This window comes from Pteropus vampyrus, unplaced genomic scaffold (assembly GCF_000151845.1).
Source record: "Pteropus vampyrus isolate Shadow unplaced genomic scaffold, Pvam_2.0 Scaffold196, whole genome shotgun sequence".
Taxonomy (NCBI): domain Eukaryota; kingdom Metazoa; phylum Chordata; class Mammalia; order Chiroptera; family Pteropodidae; genus Pteropus; species Pteropus vampyrus.
In genome coordinates this window covers 1,689,712-1,713,266 of record NW_011888977.1, presented here as the reverse complement: position 1 = coordinate 1,713,266, position 23,555 = coordinate 1,689,712, and the positions used below count along the sequence as shown (strand labels likewise).

General features: G+C 42.4%; 2 protein-coding genes, 1 long non-coding RNA gene and 1 pseudogene across 3 annotated transcripts in view; 3 read left to right on the top strand and 1 right to left on the bottom strand.

Annotated features, from left to right (window-relative positions):
* Window positions 1-2,643: 2,643 nt before the first annotated feature.
* On the bottom strand, window positions 2,644-5,483 carry LOC111746634. Its single transcript, XR_002783204.1, has 2 exons — window positions 5,260-5,483; window positions 2,644-3,328 (listed from the first exon to the last, which is right to left on the bottom strand). It is a non-coding gene; the product is annotated as an uncharacterized LOC111746634 (long non-coding RNA).
* NUDT19 (nudix hydrolase 19) lies at window positions 5,243-12,179 on the top strand. The gene is made up of 3 exons (XM_011371858.2): window positions 5,243-6,114; window positions 10,017-10,227; window positions 11,112-12,179. Exons 1-3 carry the CDS (start codon window positions 5,401-5,403, stop codon window positions 11,315-11,317), a joined length of 1,131 nt encoding a protein of 376 aa, XP_011370160.1. The 5' UTR covers window positions 5,243-5,400; the 3' UTR covers window positions 11,318-12,179.
* Window positions 7,367-7,485, top strand: LOC111746650 (annotated as a pseudogene).
* A 4,141-nt stretch (window positions 12,180-16,320) lies between the features above and the next one.
* Window positions 16,321-23,555, top strand: part of TDRD12 (tudor domain containing 12) — a 73,932-nt gene continuing 66,697 nt past the window's right edge. The window contains exons 1-3 of the mRNA XM_023537700.1: window positions 16,321-16,345; window positions 18,371-18,428; window positions 19,735-19,750. Coding sequence (XP_023393468.1) covers window positions 18,418-18,428; window positions 19,735-19,750 — 27 coding nt within the window. The 5' untranslated portion in view covers window positions 16,321-16,345; window positions 18,371-18,417. The remainder of the gene's footprint in view (window positions 16,346-18,370; window positions 18,429-19,734; window positions 19,751-23,555) is intronic.

Below are 23,555 nucleotides of genomic sequence, written 5' to 3'. Positions count from 1 at the left end.
GCTATGGCAGAGAACATCTACTTTCCTAAATTAAAGGTACAAGTTAAAGGATAGATCTTTACTTCCAAAGTAAAACACTATCTTAAGTCTCTTGTGAAATTAAATATCTATGACATCCCTGGCTTCTCTTTTGGGAAAACAATATTGCTGTCTGACAAAACAAGAACTTGGAACGTTAAGGCACTTATCATGAGAACTTTGAACGATTGCTATTAAAAACAGTTAAAGCAAACAAACAAATACAAAAATCTAATCATGTTTGTAGGAGAAAAATGCCTACTGGAAAATTCTTTTTATGTGCTGTAAGAACTTCAAATGCCACAAGGGAAAATATTTTTTGGTAAATAAAATTAGAGCATAAGCTTCATGATTTACCTAAGGTTTACAGTAAGCTGCGTAAGAGATGTGTGATGTCGAATGACTAAAAAGTAGATTTGGTTGAAAAGAGTTCTAGTTTGCATGAAGTTCCTGATAATGCTGCATTTTCCTTTTCAATGTGCACATTGATATGTTTTTAGCTACTGGTTGCTTTTCAGAATGTAGTTCTCTGTTCTATATTGAATGCTTGTTAAGAGAGTGAGCCCCAGAGTGTGAGCCTATATGTCTGAGAAATAAAGTGTTGTAGGCCTGGCCTCTGCATTACTTTAGGGCGAGCCTCCTCTGGCAAGGCCTGACCAGCTACAATGTGTGGGGGCTCTGCCTCTCTCTCCAAGTACCTCAGACAAGTCATTGACCTCCCTGTGCCTCAATTCCCTCATTTGTGAAATGGGGGGAGGAGGTCCTGACTGATCAGCTCGAAGGTCCCTTTCAGAGCTTAAGACATTTAATAGAATGAAGTTAAACAAGAAAGTTATTTTGTGTGTGTGTGTGTGTGTGTGTGTGTGTGTGTGTGTGTGTGTGTGTGCATGTTGAAATGGAATCTTATAGTTTGGTGGTTATTGTCTAAAATCGGTTGGTAAAATTTCATATGAATTTTAAAAATCAGAATGAACCAAGCTTACTGTGATTTTAGTCTATATTAGAATTAGCAGATGGACTTGAAAGCAAATTTGTGTAAATGCTACTTATAGTATTTAAATTAGATTAGGAATTTAAATTCAGACTCTAAGTTCAAGAAAGCCTGGTATTTATTAAACAGTTTGTTGTACCCAGCAGTCAGACCACCTAAATTGATTCTGGGAAATTACAGATGTGAAAACCTGTTATTTGTCATGGAGGCTGGGAGAATCCTATTCTGCAAATAACCTGATGCCCTCAGAACTATAACTACACTGGCTGCCTGATATCAGGGAACCTGAGTGCGGTTGTTTTGTATGGGGCATCAGATCCAGGGTAGAATTAAAGACTTTGTGTCTACTGTTTGAATGATGCCTCTAACTAAAATGTTTATTAATACAGAAAAAATTAAAGATAACATACAGCGTTTATAACTTAGGTGGAAAGGCACGCATAAGTGATTCAACTATCAACTATTGTGATTAAAAAAAAAAAAAATTCTTGGGAGCATTGTCAGTCTTGCTCCACGGCATATGTAATCCGTTTGGCTCAAATAAACTCTTATCAAAAAAATATTCTTAATCTTCTTCATATATACTTGAATTGAAGTGAAAGTCCTGATCAACACGATTACTCTTCACAGATTTAATTACATAAAGAGATGTACAGAAATACACCAGGACTATAAATCTCCAAGTGCTTTTCTACGACTATACTCTTTTAACGCAGGATAGAATCCGGGAAGAGTAGCAGGTCTCCACATGAATGATCATATTCAAATACCTTTTCTTTGGCTCTTAGGAACTGGGCAAAAGGGCAGGAACTGACCAAAAGGGCAGGAACTGACCACATGCTGCAACCCTGTATCCATGAGGGCTAGATGGATTTCTGGAAAAGCATTCCTCTCTTACTTATTTTCTTCTCATTCCACAGAGGATTCTAGGTGTTTTCATTGTAGTACTATAAAATCTTGGGCATCCTTGTTTAGTGTGTAAGTTATAACCTTAAGGCTTATATGTCAAATGTAAATAAACCAAATGAGACCTCCTTTTGGCAAAATGATTTGAGAATCCTTTTAACATGCTGTTGCCAGAAGGCAAATTTGAGCGTCCCCTGCTCGTATGTGTTAGGCATATAGAGATCTACAAGGAAATATACAGAAATGAAAATATTAAGGTGGTGGGATTATGAATGGTGTTTTTTCATTGTTTTTATTTAGTGTTATATTGTTTTTACAATAAAAATTTGAATGCACTTATCACCTAGAAAATTTTGTTATTAAAATATACATTTTAACAGTTAGTGTCTCAATTGTCATGAGAAACAACTTCAGGACCTTTCCCCCAAAAGCAAAGCAAAATGCTTTTGGAATCTTACCCCAGGGAATCAGAAGCAAGTTTTGAAATATAGTGTCAAGACAGATTAGCATAGAGATTAAAAGCATTGCCAAAAAGCAGTTCCTTAATCTCTCTGACCTCAACTGCCTTATCTTTACAATGGGAGTAATAATAAGGTAAACTTCATAGGGATGTTGAGATAAGACATTTTCCAGGCACAGCGCTCAATAAATGTCAGCTCCCACTGCTGTTATTATTTATCATACTACTTTAAAAGTCTGAAAAATGAGATGGTTGGCAAAAGAACCAATATATGTGAAAACATTTTATTTTCCATAACTTAGGTAAAATCTGCTAAAAAATCAATTTGAAGATGAAAACTAGAAAAACTTGTCAAATGAGAGAAGGTACATAATAAAAAGGTCAAGTTTACAAAGAGAAATTCAGGTTGACTTAGAAGTTGGAATTCGTACATTTGTGAAGTCAAATTTATTGAGTTATAATTTAAATACGGCAACATTCACCCTACTTAGGTATGCAGTTTTGATTTTTGACAAATGTATACAATCATGCAACCATCATCCAAGTCAAGATATAGATTGATTCCCTTACCCCCCAAAAGTTCCCCATATCCTTTCCTCCCACCTCAGGCTCTGGCAACCACTGATCTGATTTCTGTCTCTATACTTTTGCTTTTTCCAGAATGTCTCATAAATGGAATACATTTTTGAGAAATAATGTTGTGAACTTTTAAAAAACCTCAAAAACACTTTTTTTCAAGAAACATTTTGAGTAATAATTTTTTTGTGGTGATTTTTGGTACACAGGATGTTACTGGTCATTCACAGATGAATTTCATTTCATGGCAGTGATGGGCATTGGTTTCCAGGTGGGTGGAACAAACTCTCCTGTTACTGTTGTGTCTCCAAGCTGATGTCATCTCTCCATGGCTAGCCCTGCAGATTACGTTCTCTTCCTTTTTTCAACTGAAAAACCTGATAAACAATGGATAACATAAATGAATTTGGGCTTACTGAATGAGAGACTGAAACAAAAGCCCACTTGGAGCAGTAGATAAGAAGCCACAGGACATGTTTGCACCACTTTTTTCTTAGGATTATGCATGTGCTATAAACCAAATAAAGAAATTTGTTATTGTAAAGACAGCTGCGGACGACCAGCAGAACAAAATAATGAAGAGTCAACTGTCATTAGCCTTCCAGATATATTTGTTGTTTTAGAAGTCCTGTTCTAAGCAGGCCTCCATAGATTCCAGGATGGCCTGAAGATATGCATTTGAGGTCACTATGACTGAATTAACAGCTTCCCATGGCTCATAGCACTGGAACTGTCTGGAAAGTAGGAGATTGTTAAAAATACAGATTCCAGGGTGCCACCAAGACTCTACAGTAGATTCTGAACCAATTCGCAGAGAGCCACAGGGAAGCAGTTTAGGGAGGGGTCCCCAACTGTGGATTCTGTAGACTAAAGGTGGATGAAAGTTGGCAGACCCTCACAGTAAGGCATGTGTCCTTCTTTGACCTCCATGTGCACTTTTCCAAAGTGTGGCCTGGTTCTGTTTCTGGAATGTAGTCAGTACACAGAGATTTGCACCTTTGGAAAATACTGCTAAAAAAAATCAGGTTAAATACTGGTGGTGCCATTTGTGGATATTCACCCACAAAATAACACATTATAATGACAGCTTGTAAATGAAACTCAGCAAGAGTACATATAGTCTATATCTGACCTAAAAACATAATGTGGGATCAATTTTAATAGTAATTGTGGGAGAAACTATTGGCGACTGATGAGGAGTTGTAAGAGAGAAAACTCAGAGTTAAAAAGTCTCTAAGATGTAATATTTCTCTTGGAGGTAAGTCCTACAGCCACTAAAAATGTGGAACAGATGGAAATTTCCAGCTCTAGGCCTAGATTAAACATCTCCCATTGTTAAGGGTGGAAAATTTTCAAGTGAGCCTACTAGCTAAGTCAGCTACAGGGAAGAACTATCTTTAGATATCTAAAGAACTATCTTTAGATACCAGAAGTTGTCCTACTTGTTTGTGTGTGGCTTAGAAAGTGTGTTGCATAAGATATGAAGATGGCCAATATCTGCTTCTGTAACTCATTTATTTGTTAATTAAGGGTGTGGTTCCGGGCAAAGATATGCTAACAGCCAAATACCACTTCTGTACTCTGCTTGCTTGTTCAGGAGACCACCAGGATATGGTCTTAAGCTTTATCAGCTGCCTCCTCTGAAAGCGCGGGGCTGAACTCCTCTAGCCCTGCGTGGTAGAGAGTCGGTCGCCGGCCGGCTAATAAAGGCTCATAATTAATCTCAATTGGCTCCGTAGGTCTCAGAATCATTGGCGCCATAACACCATGAAAGTGTAAATCACCAAATGCCTTAAGAGGCTTAAGGTGGTCCCAGGTGCACTGACAATAAAAGGTTCCCACAACACCAGATTATTCTGGGGCTTAACGATTCAAGTAGGACCTTTCACACTCAGGCTGAGCAGTGGGAAATTTATGATTTTGGTATCTGGTTCATCCATCACTGGTGGGATTCATGTAAGCCTGCAAAGCTCAGACACCTGCCCCTAGGACACCACCCACTTCCTACAAAAGGAGATACGCCATGTGTCAACCCGGATTTTAAAGGGAGAAAGTCCTAGTTCTCAGGTTTTCGTTGGGTAGGTGTCACCAGGCTTGGGTTTGCATCGTGCTTTTATCATGGCAGGTAACATGCACACATAAGCATTCCTGCTCTTGGTCCAAAGACCTGGGTGAGGATAGTGCGGTACTCCTTGTGACGGCCCTTGTTTCGTCACAACTACCTGACTGAGAACCAGGGCACTGAAGGCGGCGCTTGCTCGAGCGCGCGCCACGCCCCTCCTATAGAAAAGCGCTCGCGTCCACAGACCTTCAGGAGTTCGTCCTAGCAGACACGGGTCTCCGTCCTCCATCCTCCGTCCAAAAAGGCCACTGGGGTGGTAGGATCGGCGTGTATGAACTCCTGCCGTGTCAGAACTTGGAGACCAGAAGCCAAGCGCCGCCACTCGCAATGAGCGCACTCCTGCGATCCAGTTTAAGCAGGTGGCGGCGGGCAGCTACCTTGGTGTTAGCGGCGGGTTGGAAACACCCGGGCCTCGCCGCCCAGGCGCTGCCTCCACCGTCCGTCGAGGACTTCCGGGTGCTGCTACTGCAGCGCTCCGAGCAGCAACGTTTCCTACCCGGGGCTTACGTCTTTCCAGGCGGTGCACTGGACGCGGCAGATCGCTCGGCTGACTGGCTGCGCCTCTTTGCGCCCCATCACGGGCCGCCGTACTTCAACTTAGTCACCCGTCCGCGCCCACGCACTGACTTTCCAGTGCTGCCCGCAATGGAAACTGACGCCGCCGACGGGGACGACGCGGCGCTGCCGTATGACGTAGCCTTCCGCATCTGCGCCATCCGCGAGGCTTTCGAGGAGGCGGGCGTGTTGATTCTGCGGCCCCGGGCCTCACTGGCCGCCGCGCCGGAACTTGGCCGGGCCCTCCCACCGCCGCCCGACGTGACCGCCTGGCGCGCCCGCGTTCGCCGCGACTCACGCCACTTCCTGCACCTGTGTGAGCACCTCGACTGCACGCCCGACATCTGGGCGCTGCACGAGTGGAATATCTGGCTCACGCCGTTCTTCCGATATGGCAGCCACCGCTTCGACACGACCTTCTTCCTGTGCTGCGTGCGCGAGCCGCCGCCCGTCGAACCAGAGTTGGCCGAGGTGGTGGGCTTCCAGGTAGGGCGTCCTCACGGCGCGGCCGGCGTCCGAGGCCCACGCAGAACCTCCGGATAAGGGCCATACAGCCAATAAGTGACTGAACGGGCATGGGACCTAGGCGGTCGGGTCCCCAGCCCTGCAGGCGAAAGCCAGAACCTTGGCGAAGTATTTTCCCCGGCTTCACAATCTCAAGGCCTCGACTCTGTCTCCCCAGGCGGCTCCCCGAGCAGGGCTGCTGGGACGTCCCAGGATCCGAGCAGAACTCGGATTAGGCGCCAGGCCCCTTTCCAAGCACTTTAAGTCATTTCATCCGACAGTAGTTTGCTTTTTCAGAGAACATATTTTATGTGATTTCAGTGGGGTTTTTTTGTTTGTTTGTTTGTTTTTACATTTATTGAGGTATTTCGTGCCCACGGATATATTATAATTTGGTAACTGTACCCTTCGCACCCAAAAAGAATATTCTGTTTGGTGGAGTGTTTGTAAAAATGAAATGAGGTTAAATTCCTTGGTAGTATTTGTCAGGTCTTCTATTTTAGTTGTTCCATCAAATACTGTACTGAGAGGAATGCTTAAATCTTCAAATAATTGTGGATTTGTCTTTTTCTTTTCAATTCTATCAGGTTTTGCTTCATGTGTTTTGAAGCTCCTTTGTAAGGTGCTGTATAGACAGGACTGTTAAAGCTTTATGGATTGACCCTTTGATTATAATGAAATATCCTTCTTTATTCTAAAATTTGAAGTTTACTCATATTAATATAGTCACTCTACTTTTCATTTGATTTGCTGACACATAGTATATCCTCTTGCATCCTTTACTTTTAACCTTTTTGTCTTTATATTTAAAGTGTGTTTCTTATAGGCAGCGTATAGTCTTTATCTAAAATGACAATTTCTTCCTTTCATTTGGAGTGTTTAGATCATTTATATTTATGTCATTATCAATAAGATTAGATTAAAATCTACCATCTTACTGTTAGTTTTTTATTTGTTCCCGTCTGTTCTTTGCACTGTTTTTCTTTTCCTGACTTGGATTATTTGAGTATTTTTAGGACTCTGCTTTATCTCTATTATTGACTTATTAACTATACCTCTGTGGGTTTGCAGTATACATCTTTTGCTTCATGTATAGTGTTAGAACCTTATGACAGTATACTTAAGATTTCTCCTCTCCTGCCCTTTATGCTATTGTTGTCATACATTTGACTTTTATTGTTATTATACACTCTCTAATACACTGATTATTTTTTGCCTTAAATAGTCAGTCTGAGTCTATTGCCATGCTACCCTGAACAAGCCCAATCCCGTCTGATCTCGGAAGCTAAGCAGGGTCGGGCCTGGTTAGTACTTGGATGGGAGACCACATGAGAAGACCAGGTGCTGAGGGCATGAAAAATAAAAAAATAAGAGATTGTAAGCTGACAAGGTCCTTGCAATCTGTGAGGTCAACCAAGGGTTGTCTCACCTAAAAAATAAAATAAAAAAGTCAATCTGTTAAAGACTGAAAATGAGAGAAAAAATGTCTTTTATTTTACCTGTATATATGTCCTTTTCTGCTAATTACATCATTTCTGTAATTTTGTTTTTCTATTGACAGCTTTTTCTTCTAGGTATGGTTTACATTTTTCTGTTTTTGTTGTGGGTCTTGTGATTTTTGATTGGATGTTGGATATTGTGATTTTTAGTTGAGTACTAGATTTTGTCATATTCTTTTAAGACTTGTTGGACCTTTCCTGGCAGGAAGTTAAGTTGTTGCAAATGGATCCTTTTGAGGTTGATTTTTTAAGTGATTTTGGGGTGGGTCTATGGTAGCCTTTATTCTAAGGCTAATACCTGCACTTCTAATGTATGACCCTTCTGGGGTCTACAATGCCCCTTATATTCAGCAAGGTCTCTGCACCTGGGTTGGAGGGAATTTGAAAAGTTCTTGGCCTTAGATGAACTCCAGGACTATTAGTCTTAAGCTCCCAGGTAATTGTCCTTTTCTCAGGAATCATTGTTTTCCAGTGTCATGTGGTTTCACCTTATGCATGTGTAGATTAGTGTTTAGTGAAGACTCAAAGGCACCCTATACAGATTTCTGGAGTTCTACTCTGTGTAGATTCCCTCCTTTCAGGTACATTGCCTTCCAAATTCTAGCTTGTATGGGTTTTCCTAAACTCTGGTCCTTGTCTCTTCAAGTCAGTGAGAATCTTACATTTTGATTAGGTTCTCCCTTCTTGTGCCTTTGTCTGGGAATTACCTTTTGGCAGAAAGCTGGAAATTCTTGGAACTGAGTTCACCTCATTTGTTTTTCTTTTTTCACATAGTACAATTCTACATTTTTCAATGTTCAAAAATGGTGGTTTTATAGGTTTTGTCACTTATCTGTTTTATGTTATGTTAGGGGAAGGTAATTATAGCACTTATGGTTGGAAGAGTAGGTTCCAAAAAGTAATTCTTAACCTGGTCTAGGTTAGCGGTTCTCAGCATGGGATTATTCACCCACCCCAACCCCTGGGTATATTTGGCAATGTCTGGAGACATTTTCGGTTGTCACAATTCGGGGACTTCTGGCTTCTACTAGAGCCCAGGTATGCTGTAAAACATCCTTTAGTACATAGGACAACTGCCCACAACAAAGAATTATCTGGCCTAAAGTGTCAATAGTGCTGAGGTTCTAAAACCTAGTGAAAACAGTGGGTTTTAAAAGCCAGTAGCCAGATTTTCTAGTTAGAATAGCTGCCTGAGTTTCTTCATCTGTAAAATGACAGTACGTGGAATTGTCCTAAGGATTGGAAATATTTTACATAAAGTAATTGAGCAATGCCTTATAGTAACAGGTAACCAATAAATAATAAGTTCATTTAATCTATGGTTCAGACTAACCTGAACAGGTTGAATTAAGTGGGTCGATGGCTATTGTTTAACCCAGAACTCACAAAGAATTGACAAAGCAGAATGGCTAATAAATTACTTAAAGATTGGGTGGTCCTTTGAAGCCTGAGCTTTGTTTTCAAAATGCAGCCAACTTCAGAATAACCTGAGGTGCTTGTTAAACATTAGATTGCTGGCCACATAGGCTGAAGATTTAATAGGTTTCTTAGGGGATGTTTAAGCATATGCAGCTTGTAAACCTTTGGCCTGTAGCTATCCAAGGCAGAAATTGATTTCAACTCCTGGTTTAGGTGTGGGAATCAATTTTCCTCTAGTAAACCAGTTAAAGAAAAAGGCCTTTTGGGATTATTCCGTAATTATTGAATCAGTTCTTTTTATCTAAATGTACATGGAAGGAATGCTTGGCAAGGAGGGTATGCCACAGCAGTGAGGTGACTTAAGTTAAATGGGCAAACACTGGCTGATTGCTACCCTGCTATTATTACACTGCTGGGACTGTAGACTGAGCTGTGCCTCTTAACCTTCCTGAAAGCTCCTACTGCTCCTCTTTCCCCACATTACAACATGTGGGGCACATCACGTTGCATTTTGGTTGCTGACGGCACCATAGGGCCTAAGAGCTTTGTCTTGTCCACAACCACATCTTCAGGGCCTACCCAGGGCACCTATTTGTGGGAGGAACAAATGGGCACTAAATTCTCAATCCGCTGCCATGAGTTTATACTTCAGAGTCTTCTTACCGTGCCTTCTCAGCATCTCTTGCCTTTTATGCTGAACGACTCTCACAGGTCAACCCTTAGTGACCTATCCTGGTTTATTTATTAGTTCCCAGGATCAATATCCCAATAATCAACCTCTTAACTGGGATCAGCCGAGCTTTCTTCAGCAAACCTTTTCATGTTGTCTCAGTGGAATCTTAACAAGGTGCATCTATGAATTAATTTTACATCTTTAATTATATCTTAGGTACTGATCTAACGATCTCAAATGTTGCAGTGTCTATGGAAAAAAACCTTCAGGAACTCTACCTTTGTTTTCCACAGTGGTCATCTCCATCAGAGGCAATCAAAAGTTTCATGTCAGAAGAAATTTGGTTGATAGTCCCACAGTTCTATGAAATAAGAAGACTTGAAAACTTTGCCTCTCTCTCTGACTTGCACAGATTTTGTTTGGATCATGTGTTAGAAGAGGTGGAAAGATGGATGCCAATCACGTTATTAAGTGCTGATGGATGCCGCCTCCTGCTTTTACCAGGTAAGTCAGTGAAGCATCAATGCTTTTGTTAGTATTCACATTTAATTCATGATAATAGTATGGCAGTATTGGCCAACACAAAGACATGAATTACAGTCCATGTTTTAAATACTACAGTGGTTATTATTTAAATAAGATCAAAGTCTATAAAATATCCTTAGTATTTATTATAACCAGAAGTTCTGAATAAGTTACTTTATGTATACACATTTATGTGAACATATTTCCTAGACTGACAAAGTTCTGTCTCATATTATCTCACTTTTTTATATTTTAATTTTGAATTGTGAGAACTTGTAAATTGTCAGCTTATTTGAATTAGGGAGTTTGTTGATGGTCAGTTGTTTTTGGGCAAGTATAGGGTGGAGGTTTTGTGGCAGTTTAAAGTGGGGTTTTGTGACCTTTGTTACTTACGGCTACCTGTCTTAAGTCTCACAATAGTGATAATGTTTGTTACTCATCCTACAGTGGGATAATTTAGCAATTTTGGTGGATAAATGATGATTTCTCTAATTTAACCTTAAAATTATTAGAGCACCCCACATTGAAACACCAAAAATATATGGATATCAAAGCCACTGTTAATACTGCCTAGGATAAAGAGAGTCATGAACTATATAAAAGTTATAGTTTATGATGAAAAATACCAGTCATAAATTTATGTGCCCAAAGAAAATTCTTGGCTGGGGAACAGAGAGCTAAGGAGTATGAGAATTAAAAACACAAGAAAGAAATAGAGGTAAACTCATAAAATTAGGGTTATTTAAAAACTTTCTCGGTTCCAAACACATGAAATAGATTTAAAAAAAAATACTAATTTATATGTCATTAAAATATTGGAATGTTTTATAAAATAACTATGGAATTAAAATATTATTTTTCAGGAGATGAGCTGTACTTAGAAGATTCATACTTTGTAGAAAATGTTATGTCCACTGAAAAAAGTTCTGAAGAACTCATGAAGGAAGGCAAGAAATTTCACCGAGTAGTGATACACAGTCGCCATGATTATAGTATCCATGTGACTGTTCAGTCAAAGTATAAACATGTTTATCCTAAGAACTGTGTAGTAAATAAGAGTCATTTGTAGCGTATTGCTTATTTATTTGTAAGCTGGCTACTTGAAGTTGTCCTTATGAATAATGAGTGTTGACTAGACTTAACTTGGAACTTAAGGAACTTGGTGCCTATAAAAATTATAGTATAGTCTTTCATATTTCAAGCATATTATGGAGCTCTCTTATTGTATTCTTTAATCCTTACGGTGTTACACAAGTATAAAATATTAATGATCTTACCAAAAGGAGAAAAGAATGTCAGAAGGATTTCCACTTCTGGATTGTTCTGGTATCAAAAGTTTAAGCTGTTCTACTGCCATTATCTTTTAAATGTCCAGTATGCTTTAAATGTTCCTTGATGTGCTTAGAGCAGTCCATGAATTTTTTAGACTTTCTGCTGGTGTTAATTTAAGGGTGTTTGAGTACATGGTGAACAGTAGACTGAGACAATCTTTAAGTGATAGTGTCATTTTCTTGTTATATCTTTAGCTTGATGATTAAGATCCAATTCTGTTTAAAACCAGTGACATTAGTTATTAGGTTTGCCAAATTAGAAACATGTCTTAGTTAATATTTTAAAGGAATAAATGAAGCCATGACAAAAGCCAGAACTATTTTTCACTCTGGAACACTAGTTAATGAAACAGAGGTTAGAGAGATGTAGAATTATTCATCATTTAAAGGTGTTTAATAATGATGTTTGTTTCAGTATTTTTAATATGGGTAACTTTTTCACCTCTTAAAAGGAATAATGTTTATTGATTAAAGATGGGAAATGTTTAAGACACCAGTTGTATTTTAAATCTTTGATGATATAATGCATCGTATGATTGATTTCGTTTTTCATGACATGTCTTAGTTTTCCTACTTAAAAGATAGAGGTATATTGATGAATCAAGTTTATGTGTATTATTTGATCCTGATTAGAGGAATACATCTAGATCAGTGGTTCTCAACCTGGGACATGTTTGCCCTTCAGGAGACATTTGGCAATGTGTGGAAACATTTTTTGGTTGTTACAGCTGAGTGAGATGCTACTACCTAGTGGGGAGAGGCCAGGGATGCAGTTAAATATCCCACAATACATAGGACAGCTGCCTGCAACAATTATCTGGCTAGGGTTGAGAAACTCCGATCTAGAGTAAAATCTATTTTCTTCAGTAAATGATTCCAATATGTAAAATTTTAGAACCAGATACTGTTAGCATTCCATCTGGCTTCTGAATCTACAAAAGTTCTTATTGACTTTTGACCTTGGGCATAGTCCATAGTCTTTAATTCTTACAGAAAATGGAATGTTATGTAGCTGGAAGAGCTGCTGAGAAAACTAAGAAACAGATTCACATAGCTAGTTAGCACCACAGCCAGGAGTAGAATCCAGTTCTTCGTCAGTAAGTGACATCTGTTGCTTGTCACTAAAAGCAGATATCTGAATACTTCTGCTCACTGCATCTTGGTAGTATAGTCACCAGGGAAACCACAACAGAGACAAGCATTGGATAGAACAGTGCTTAACTCACATAGAGAAGAGACAGAGCAGGATCAACTTCAGCAGTGTACACTGGTCCACCATAGCCAGCAGGTCCCCTCCCTGTAGCCAACACAAGACAGTTGGCCTGCACGCATCCCTTTTGTGCTGCAGTAGGAGGATCCCATCTGTTCCCTGCTGGGGACAGTAGTGGGATTGGCCAGGTGCCATATGACACACATGCTTAAGCAGAAGAGCACAGGAGCACACAGAGTCTAAAACAGGGAAAGAGAGTTCCACACAAGGTGACAAGTCCAGCGCAGGCTGTGAGGGTTCTTATCTTTTGGTAAGGGAGTACTCCAGGCCCATAGCCCATTCTTACGTGGCCAAGGGAAAGTTGAAAGACTGCATGACACTGGATTTCCCAACACTGAGCCCTGCGCCCTTTTCTTTGGAGTTACATGGCTGATTGGGTGATTTCAGGAGATGTAGTGAGAAAGTAATGTGACTGGTTTTTCTTCATAAAGATCTATTTTTGTTTGTTTTTAATGTGAATGAACCTTGTTTCCAAGAATTCCTTTCGGGAGACTGTCATAAGACTTCCTACGTGTGGTGATACCCTAACCCCCAGACCAAAATAATCAAGCTGCCCTCATGAGCTGAATAAGTGGGTTGTTTTAGAGCCCAGCTTGCTAGTGTTTGTAGCATTTTCATATGGTCTTTTTTTCTTCCTATATTCAAGCTACCTGAGCCAGTCTCAAAATGAATGAGTGAGTTTAGGAGCTCCTCAGTGGCAGAGACCTGAAATCCAGGCAGAATGCAGATCTGAAATTCCCAGCGCTGACGGTTGACTGCTTGTCTCCGGACTAAACACTGTTCGCTGGACCGGCCACTGGTCAAAAGGGGACAGTTTATGGCATCTGGGCAAATAGAATGCAGATGTGACCATGATTAGGGAGGCCAAGGAGGTCAATGTGTGTGTGGCAGTAGAGGCTGGCCTCCCAGCAGGCCAGCAGTTAATGACAACCCTGGCACAGGACAATGCAGGTGTCCTGAGCCTTGGTTCTCCTGGGGTCTCCAGGAGCACTAGGGCCTGTGGAGAGTGGACAGCCGGTCCTTCTGGTCCACCCTTTGCTGAGGCTGGGGAGGAGGGGGTGCGATACATTGGTGTCAGCTCTGGGAGGGTTCTGCTATTGATAGAGACCCAACTGTACGTGACAGTCCTGACCAGCCGTTTTCAGTTCAGGACACACAAATGCCACACTGGCAGTGAAATGAGGCCTCTGCCCATGGCCGGGTCAAGGTTATTACCAGTATGGCGGTAGGTATGAAGTAAGCAATTTTCATAGAAGGCCCAGGACAAGAGCTGGCCTTGTTATTTCGAACGTCCTGCGCACCAGGCCTGGAAAGGGCCTGGAATTCGGAGGTCTGGGAGTCACCTCCCTGGCCTCACCCTGAGAACTGGCACTTGTGTAAACTCTTAAAGGTCTGCGGGGCAGCAGGGAGGGGTGCTGTCAGTCGCACCCCTGTCCTGAGCTTCAGGGTCACCGATATTCATGCTCTTGCCCCAGGCCTCTTGACTGGTCTAGAAGTGAACAGGAGCCACTTTTTCCTCCTCTCTACTCCCCCCAGGAGCTTCCTCTCTGTCTGGCTCTGTCCTCCCTAGGCTCTTCTGTAAACTGGTCACCGCCAGGCCTAGGGCACTTGGAAACCCCAGTGGGGAGCTCTGGGCGGGAAGGGTCTACAGGACAGGGGTTCAGTTTCTCTGGGCCCCAGGACTGGCACAGGTGAGTTGCCCAATCAGCGCTCCTTGGAGGCAGGACTAGCTGGCAATCACAGCTGTTGTCCATCAGATTGATTAGGGCCAGGCCTGGGGCTCTTTCCTCCCTTCCTCCGCTGCCTCTTCCCATGACACGGCAGTGCTAGTCTCTTTCCAGACGCCCCTTCTATTTTCCTTCTAATTTCAGATTCCAAGTCCGCTCCCAGGACCCTTCATCCTTCTTCAGCCTCCAAGCAGCCCATTCTGTTCCCACTCCACGTTTCTGTACTCCCTCGCTGCCAATTCTACCGCCCTCCCTCCTACCATTTGACCATCTTCTTTACCCCCTCTACATACCCATGACCCTCACCTACCTATTCCAACGCAGGTGGCCCACCCTCACCCTGGACAGTCTGCCCACAGCAGGGCTTTGGACCACCAGCAAGCACCCTGCTCCTGGAACCTTGGCTGCTGTCAAGCCCACTGCCCAGCTAGGCTGGGGCATCCAGGGACTGGATCCTGGGGGAAGACGTTTGGGTCATATGTTACTAGGCCCAGCCATCACCTCAGAAAGCGATAAGCCACGTCCCCTCTGCCAGCCCTGCTGCCAGGCACGCTCCCTTTCCGCCTAAGGCCAGGAAGTCACAGGGCTGAGGAGACCAAGCTAGGCTAGGCCCAGGTATAAAGGGCGCCAAAGGGAAAGGCCTCTGGAGGCCTTAAGAGCCGGGCTGGGAGGTCTCCTTGACTTCTTGACTTTGGAGGTCTTCGTGTGACTGTATCAAAGAGGCACAGCCATGGCTTGCCTCACTTTTCTGGCCGGCTTTGGGTGTGGTGGACCTGTTCTATGTCCCTCACTCTAGAGAACTGAGCTCAAAGAGGTTTCTTGCTGGGAGTTTACAGTATACCTGTGTGCATGCGCATGCGCGTGTGTGTGTGTGCATGTGTGTGTATCTGTGTGTAAATGTGTGTGAGATAGAAATGTGGTTGTGTGATATCCAGGCAGGTAGAAATATGTGAGTGCCCTCATGTGTGTGCATACCTGAACATTTCTATGAGTTCTATGAAATTCAAGTGTGTTTAATGATGTGGGCGCGTGGTACATCCACTTTAGTGTGAGCAAGGAAAAGAAATACACCCGATAAGATCCCAACCCCCTACATACCCAAGCCCAGAATCATTAGATGGAGTTTTATGCACTGTCTTCCCACAACCATCGGGTTGCCTGCAGCCTGCTCAGGTCAGCAACCACGTCAGGACCAGAATCTCCTGTCCTCAGGAGGTGGCTGACACGCCTGCCATCGGGGTCTAAAGGAGGCACAATCCTCCTGAGGACACAGCTCTGTCCAGGGCCCAGATGGCTGAGGAGGGGACTTAAATAGGTATTTATTATCACAAAACTTCAGCTATTGATTCCCTCCTCTCATTTGTTTTCTCATTGCTCCCACAGCCACTTACTGTTTATAAAAACAAAATCTGGGATTACTGAACCAAATTATTTTTTATGAAAAAGTGGCTTTTTTACAAAATATATTAAAATTTGAATTATTTTAACATTTGCAGTAATTTATAGCCATATTATTCACATTTACTTCCTGTTTAATTGAAGAAGACACAAACAAATAGAAAGATACCCCATGTTCTTGGAATGGAGTTGTTAATATTGTTAAAATGTCCATACTACCCAAAGCCATCTATAGAGTCAATAAATCTGTATTGAGATTGGCACTTTTTTTTTTTTTTTTACAGAAATAGAAAAAACAATCCTAAAATTCCTATGGAGCCACAAAAGACCCGGAATAGCCAAAGCAATCCTGAGAAAGAACAAAGCTAGAGGTATCATACTTCCTGACTTCAAACTATATTAAGAAACTGTAAAAACAGTATGGTACTGGCATAAGAACAGCCATCTAGACCATAAATGGTCAACTAATATTTGATAAAGAACACTTAGTGTAGAAAAGACAGTCTCCACTAAATGGTGCTGGGAAAATTGGATATTCACATGCAAAAGAATGAAACTAGACCCCTATCTTACATCACTTACAAAAATTAACTCAAAATTGATTAAAGACTTGAATGTAAGACCTGAAACCGTTAAACTCCTAGAAGAAAACATAGGAACAAAGTTCCTTGATGTAGGTGTTGGCAATAATTTTTTGGATATGACACCTAACGCACAAGCAACCAAATAAAAAATAAACAAGTAGGACTACATAAAGCTAAAAAGCTGCACAGCAAAGGCAATTACCAACAAGATGGAAAGGCAACCTACAGAATGGGAGAAAATATTTGCAAACCACGTATCTGATAAAGGGTTAATATCCAAAATATATAAGGAACTCGTACAACTCAATAGCAAAACAAACAAACAAAAAAACAAATCCAATTTAAAAATGGACAAGGGACCTGAATAGACATTTTTCCAAAGAAGATATTCAGATGGTTAACAGGTAAGTGAAAAGGTGCTCAACATCACTAATTATTAGGAAAATGCAAATCAAAACCACAATGAGGTATCATCTCACACCTGTTAAAATGGTTATTAAAAAAAAAGAGATGTGTTATCAAAGATGTGGAGAAAAGGGGACCCCTGTGTACTCTTGGTAGGAATGTAAATTGGTACAGCCACTATGGAAAAACAGTATGAAGGTTCTGTAAAAAATTAAAACTAGAACTACCATATGATACAGCAATCCCACTTCTAGATATATATCCTAAGGAACCTAAAGCAGTATTCTGAAGAGATATCTGCATCCCCATATTTATTGCAGCATTATTTATAATAGCCAAGACATGGAAACAACCTAAGTGTCCATCGATGAGTGAATGGATACACACACACACATTGGAGTACTCAGCCAAAAAAGAAGGAAATCCTGACATTTGTGCAAAAATTAGGCTAAGTGAAATAAGTTAAAGACAAATACCGTATGATCCTACTTATATGTAGAATCTAAAAAAAACAAACTCATAGAAATAGAGATTAAATTTGTAGTTGCCGGTGGTGGGTGATGGGTGGTGGGGGAATTGGGGCGGGGGAAGGTGGTCAAAAGGTACAGACTTCCAGTTATAAGATAGACCCGTTCTAGGGATGTAACGTACAACATGAGGACTATAGTTGACACTGCAGTCCTCAGACACGTATACGTATTTGAAAATTGCTAAAAGAGTAGATATTAAAAGTTCTCATCACAAGGAAAAAAATTGTAAGTATGAGGTGATGGATGTTAACTAAACTTACTGAGGTAATCCTTTCACAACGTATACATATATCAAATCATTATGTTATATACTTTAAACTTATACTATGTATATCAACTACATCTCAATAAACCCAGAAAAAATTAAACTTAATTTTAAGTTGTTTAAAAACAATTCTGCAGGAGGGCTAAAAATAAAAAGAGGGAAACAAAGTGAGAAGAGCTTAGAGTATTAATCAGATGAAGAGAATTCAATATAGAAGGCAATAAGTAGGACAAAGTTTAATTTTAGTTTAATAGTGTCTGGTTCAAACTTTAAAAAAATCTTGCAGTGAATAACACAACAATGAGCTATGAAAAAATATGCTAGACACAAGGATAATCTGACAGATATACAAGTATTAGTGGGAACTATGAACAAGGCTTTCTCTGATGGACAGACCAAGTCCATAACAGATGACCAAGGTGTCTGGGAAAAACCCTGGGCAGGCACCAGGCTTCTACCTTTGGGTTTAATGCCATAATTGCTATGTTCACTCCTTCTCAGCTGATGCAAAATGTCTAAGAAATAAAACTAAATTCTCAAAAATCAGCTGACAAATGATGAAGCCAACTTTGGGGCTAAACTTGTTTTTCTTTTTTTTTTCCATAAAAACAGTGAGAATACTTTAAAACTGAGGAAGTACAGACTACCTTTTAGAACTGATGACTCCAAGGTAAGATGATTTGAACTACATTTGGGGAAGGAGAGAATCTGGGAGGGAGGGGATGGAGAATGTTCTTGGGCCCATTTTTAAGAATTATGCCAGTTGTGGAAAACTTAGATGAGCTTTTCCCTATTACTTCCCACATTCATCATGAGCACACTAACAGGAGAGACTGATCTGAGTGTGACTGGGGGTCCTGCTATTTTGGACTCCCCCTTCTGCCATTCCTAATGCTTTGCCTTCTCTCCCTTTCTCCCTTCTCTTGGGGGCTTAAAAGGTGCTTTGGCAGGGGAGCAAAAAGATAAAAGAACAGATCGCTCTCCACCCAGGCCCTTTGCAGAACCAGAATATCATTCCTGTGATGAGAGAGCGACTTTAATTTCCCAACACTTAATATCACCCCATGGAGCCTGCAAGAGCCAGTCTGCTCATGACAGCTTTTGGTTGCTTGCTGTGCCGTGAGCTAGCCATATTTGTGACAGACCAGTATTAAAACCTCCTGCATTCCTGGTATAAACCTTACAGCCTACATGACCATGGCTTATCTTTTAGTTTTATTCGTCTTGGGTTTTATTTGGTAGCATATTTAGGGGGACTTCAGCACCTATATTAATAAATGAAATTAGTCTGTAGTTCTTTGTGTTTTCTTTGTCAGGTTTTACTACTAGGATTTAACTGTCTTATAAAAATGCATTGGGAATCTTTTCATCTTTTTATGTTGTGGAGGAATTTTTTTTATCAAGGTATAATTGACATATAACATTAGTGTCAGATGTACAACATAATGACTCGATATTTGTATACATTTTGAAATGGTAATCACAATAAGTCTAGTTAATATCCATCATCATACAGTCACAAAAATATTTTTCTTGTTATGAGAACTTTTAAGATCTCAGCAACTTTCAAATATGCAATACAGTATTATTAACTCTAGTCACCATGATGTACAACTTATTTTGGAGTAATTAAAAAAACTGCTTCCCACTACTTGTTCGCTTTTGGGGGGGACAGATACTGACACCTTTTAGCCTCAAGGGGACAGGGTGGCTGGAGCCCCGGGGTAGTGAACACCCATGAAGAGTCTTGACTCTTCACCGCAGTGTGATGTATAAATATTTCCATCGTGAGCTGTTGTGGAAAAGTATGGGAAACACCATATTGGAGCATGGGTTCTAGTCAAAAGAAAAAAATGTTAACCCCACAGTAAGAGCTGGGAGAAGCCTCTATTCTGCAGCTTCTTTGGAGCTTGGGAACTATCTCCAGGACCTCTCATTTAAATAAGATTTGGTTCTTTCCCATCTCTTTTTGACAGGGTCCGGGGCTTTCAGGTGAGTTGGCCCTGCCAGGTGCCTCCCTTGTGGATAAGGCCTGGTTAGCTGAATTCAGCAACAGGTGAACTTCATGTACTTTGCAGCGGTGTTTTCCTCCTGACTGGCTGTCAGCACACCTCTCTGTTCTAACTCTACCGCCTGAGACTTTAAGCACATGATGCTTGCTTGATCTTGTGAAATCAAACTTATCTTTAAAATTGGGTGGTTACATGAGCATTGTTTCTTAAATACGTAACCCCAGTTGCCATGGTCTCTCTAAAGTGGTGCAATCTGTTGCCTTCTTGCTACTTCCTATACTAACACATTTTGACACGGGCTTAGAAATTGTTTTTACAAAATTGAAATAGCAAAAAATTCACCTGTAAAACCGCTTAGGCCCAGCACCTATTTTAGCCGTAATTCCTTTGATTTTTAAGGCATATTCTTTCCCTTTCTTGTTTGTTGGCTTATTCAATGGCTGGAAAGAGATTCCTGAGCTAGTAATAAAAGCTAACTCTCCCTGAGCGCTTCTTGGGTGTTGTTTCATATAGTGTACCCTCATCTAATTGAGACTCACTCTCTGAGTCCCAATTTTCAGGTGAGAAAAGAGAGACTTCCAAGTGTTCAAAGTTCAGAGACCTCTGCGGTATCTTCACAATAGCAAAAATTACACGTCAAGGAGAGAACCTGGCCCACTAGGCGGCAGTTAGTGAACTTTGTTGGCGACAAAGATGCCCAAGACTGAGATTTGGGGAGCCCTGTCAGTCAAGGACCAGTTGGGAAGAAAACTGAGACGGTGAGCCCTTCCAGAAGATGGGGGTGGGGTGGGGAATGCTACCTGGAGGCCCCAAATGCTCAGGCATCAGTGGCTGGTCGTGACACTCTCAATCCAAGACCAGGAAGCGAAGGCTGGCCAAGAGGGAGTGGGGGCAAGGCCTCCTGGCAGTCAACCATGAATCGATTGGCCCTACGGCGGTTGCTCCACCCCTTGGGGACAAGTATGACGGTGGACCTGGGAGTCCCTGGTCCCTCAGAGGTCGTGCGGGCCAAAGACCAAAACTGGCTCCTCGTGACCCCCTCAAACCCCGAGGTCCCCTGAAGCACGTGACGCTTGGCCCCAAGGCCTCGGCGCTTCTCCGCAACTCCTCCCCCTGCGCCCCGCCCCGCCGCACCCGGCGCTGAGCGGTTGTCCGTGCCGTTGGCGCAACACGTGCTTTCTGGAAGCCTCGAGGCCTGCGCGGGCGGGGGTCGGGCGGCGGGGGCACGGTGCCGGAGTCCGCTGCGCACCCGCGGCGTTGTCCAGGTTGGAGGGCGGAGCGCGTCACCTGTGGTGCGTGGCCGGCCGGGGCTGGGGGCCGCAGCCGGGCGCGCGGGGTTGGCGGAGGCGAACTGGGGAGGAGGTGCGGCCCCACCGAGGGCGGAGGCCGGCACTACGAAAGACTCTGCTTCCGCTCCCAAAATTCAGTCCGAGTGAGTAGCGACGAGAGGACCCAGAGAGGGGGTGCGGCCGCGCGGTGCGTGTCTTACCAGGGCGAGTCCGCCGTCCGCCGTCCGCGGAGGCGCGGGGAAGATGCTCGAGGTCCTGGTGCTGAAGGTGAGCGAGCGCGAATTGCCCGGGCCGGGCCGTTGACCGGCCCCAGCCCTGCCCGTGCTGGTGGGCCTGGCGGGGGACGTCGGTCTTTGGACCGCGGGTTGGGGTGCCAGATAAGATTCCTGACTCAATTTCAACAAAACAACATGAAATTTTAGTTCAGCCGTGTCCCATGCACTGTTTGGGACCTAGAGTAAAAACTTACTGTTTCTCCGAAATTCAGATTTAACTGCGTGTCTGTATTTAATAACTCTAGAACCTTAGGGGAGAGGACGGACTATAACTCATCCTACGCACCCCGTGGCGGGTCTGCCCTGGTTGAGGGTGCCCATGCGCCCCAGGTTGGTGTATACGAGGACCCTGACCTGTTCCCTTCCCCGACAAGGCTCCACCCGCGTTGGACAGGAGCACGGATGACCTGTACCTCTCTTCCCCCACCCCTGCACACACGCGCGCGTTCCATCTTCACTCGTGGGGACTCCTGCCTGCTCGCCCCGGGACTCTGGCGGTCACTCCTTACCCGCGCGGGTGCCTCCGTTCTCAGATCCTTGGAGGAGGGGTCACAGCGGGGGCTCTTCCCGGGTGGGGCCTGCTGAGCACAGCTGCAGTTTTGTCTTTGAGTCAGGTGAGTGCTCCTTTGCTATTATGCAACAGACTGGGAAGGCGCGGTGTGTTCGCCACATTGCTTGGAGGAAGGAGTTTACAAACCAGAGTAAAGAAGAGTGTTTTGGTCACTGGAAAAAGGAAATATAAATCACTTAAAAACATTATACTTCAGTGGGCAGAGAAAAGGGCTATAGCAAATGATGGGATTAAAAAAAAATAACTTTCCCGCGCCTATTTTATGTTGTGTAATTTATATGAACAGAAATTCTCAAACGTTTGAAACAGCTGACTCTTTAGAGCTTTTCCTCAGGCTTATAAGGGTTTTAGAGCTTTTCCTCAGGCTTGTAAGATCCAGTTGGGGAGCTCCTCTCCACCATTAGTCTTAAATAGGCTAGTGCGATTTCTCCTTTAGAACGGCAGGGCTCAGGGATGCAGAACCTGCCGTGTGCCGGTTCATCAGGGCAGAGCATTGGCAGGAGGAGCTGGACTCTCACTGCCTCCGCCTTTGGAACCTCCTCTCTTTTAGTTGGACCCGGGAACCCTTTTATCTACCCGCCTCAGCTCTGGTCTGCCCCCACTTCCAGCCCTGATCACCCTGAGCAAATTTTCTCTCCAACTTAGTATTTTCTGGTAAAGTACCAGCTGTAGTTCTCCAGATTAGTTTAGCTTTTACACGTATAAAATATTTTCCCCAAGTGCTCGTCAGTGGATGAATGGAGAAGCAAAATTTGGTATATATGCACAATGGAATTTGCATATATACCAAATTTTTGGCATATTTTTGTATATTTTAAGTATATTTTTCCCCAATTAAAAATTTTTAATTTTAAAGTTTAAACAGTTATGTTTATCGTCACATTTTATAAATAAAAACATATCTGGCATTACAAATCTATTAGGATGAGGCCAACAGAGAAAAAGGTGTCAATTTAAAATTAAGAAAGCAGCTTAGGTAACATGCAGTTGTATCAGAAACGAGTAAGGCAGAGTGTGAGACGTGAATATGGGCTTGTTTTCCCAGAGGGACCAAAAGAGAAAAGAATTAGTTAGCCAGGTTATCCTTGATCACAAAATTGATCAGCCCTGGGGGGAAACCCTTGAGCCATTGGTTCCTACAGTCAAACTGTTTTAGTGGACAGACCATTTACATTTCAGGACAGCTAGGCATGAACCCTTCAAGTGGACAAGCTCTTACAAACGTGGGTGAAAGTCTAATATCTGCAGGCTGTGACCTCACTAATGTGGTAAAATGTTTGTTTTTCTCTACTGCCAGTGAAATCCACAAACAATTTCAGGAGTAGTTTTCCTTCTGGAGCTGCTGCTCTGTCCATTGTAGGCTGAGTTGAGGTTGAAGCAGTAGCTATCCTAGGACCTCTCATAACAGCATGACGATAAGTGGTCCCAGTGTTATTTAGTCTGGAATGTTCATAATTTTTTAAATTAACATCTTAAGTTTTACAATTGATGTTGGAAAGTGTTAAGTTTGACTAAAATATCTGAAGTTATTATGGAAATACCATATACAAATGGGAATTGAACGTGAATTGAAGATTAGATGATAAATCCAGTCACTGATGTTATAAAATACACGTTACACACTCATATTACCGAATGTGGGAAAAGAGA

Excerpts from the sequence above, each read along its gene's own strand:
- NUDT19 (XM_011371858.2), top strand. The coding sequence starts at position 5,401 with ATGAGCGCACTCCTGCGATCCAGTTTAAGCAGGTGGCGGCGGGCAGCT. Across the intron at positions 6,115-10,016 it reads CCGAGGTGGTGGGCTTCCAG|TGGTCATCTCCATCAGAGGC; the intron begins GTAGGGCGTCCT and ends TGTTTTCCACAG. Across the intron at positions 10,228-11,111 it reads CCGCCTCCTGCTTTTACCAG|GAGATGAGCTGTACTTAGAA; the intron begins GTAAGTCAGTGA and ends ATTATTTTTCAG.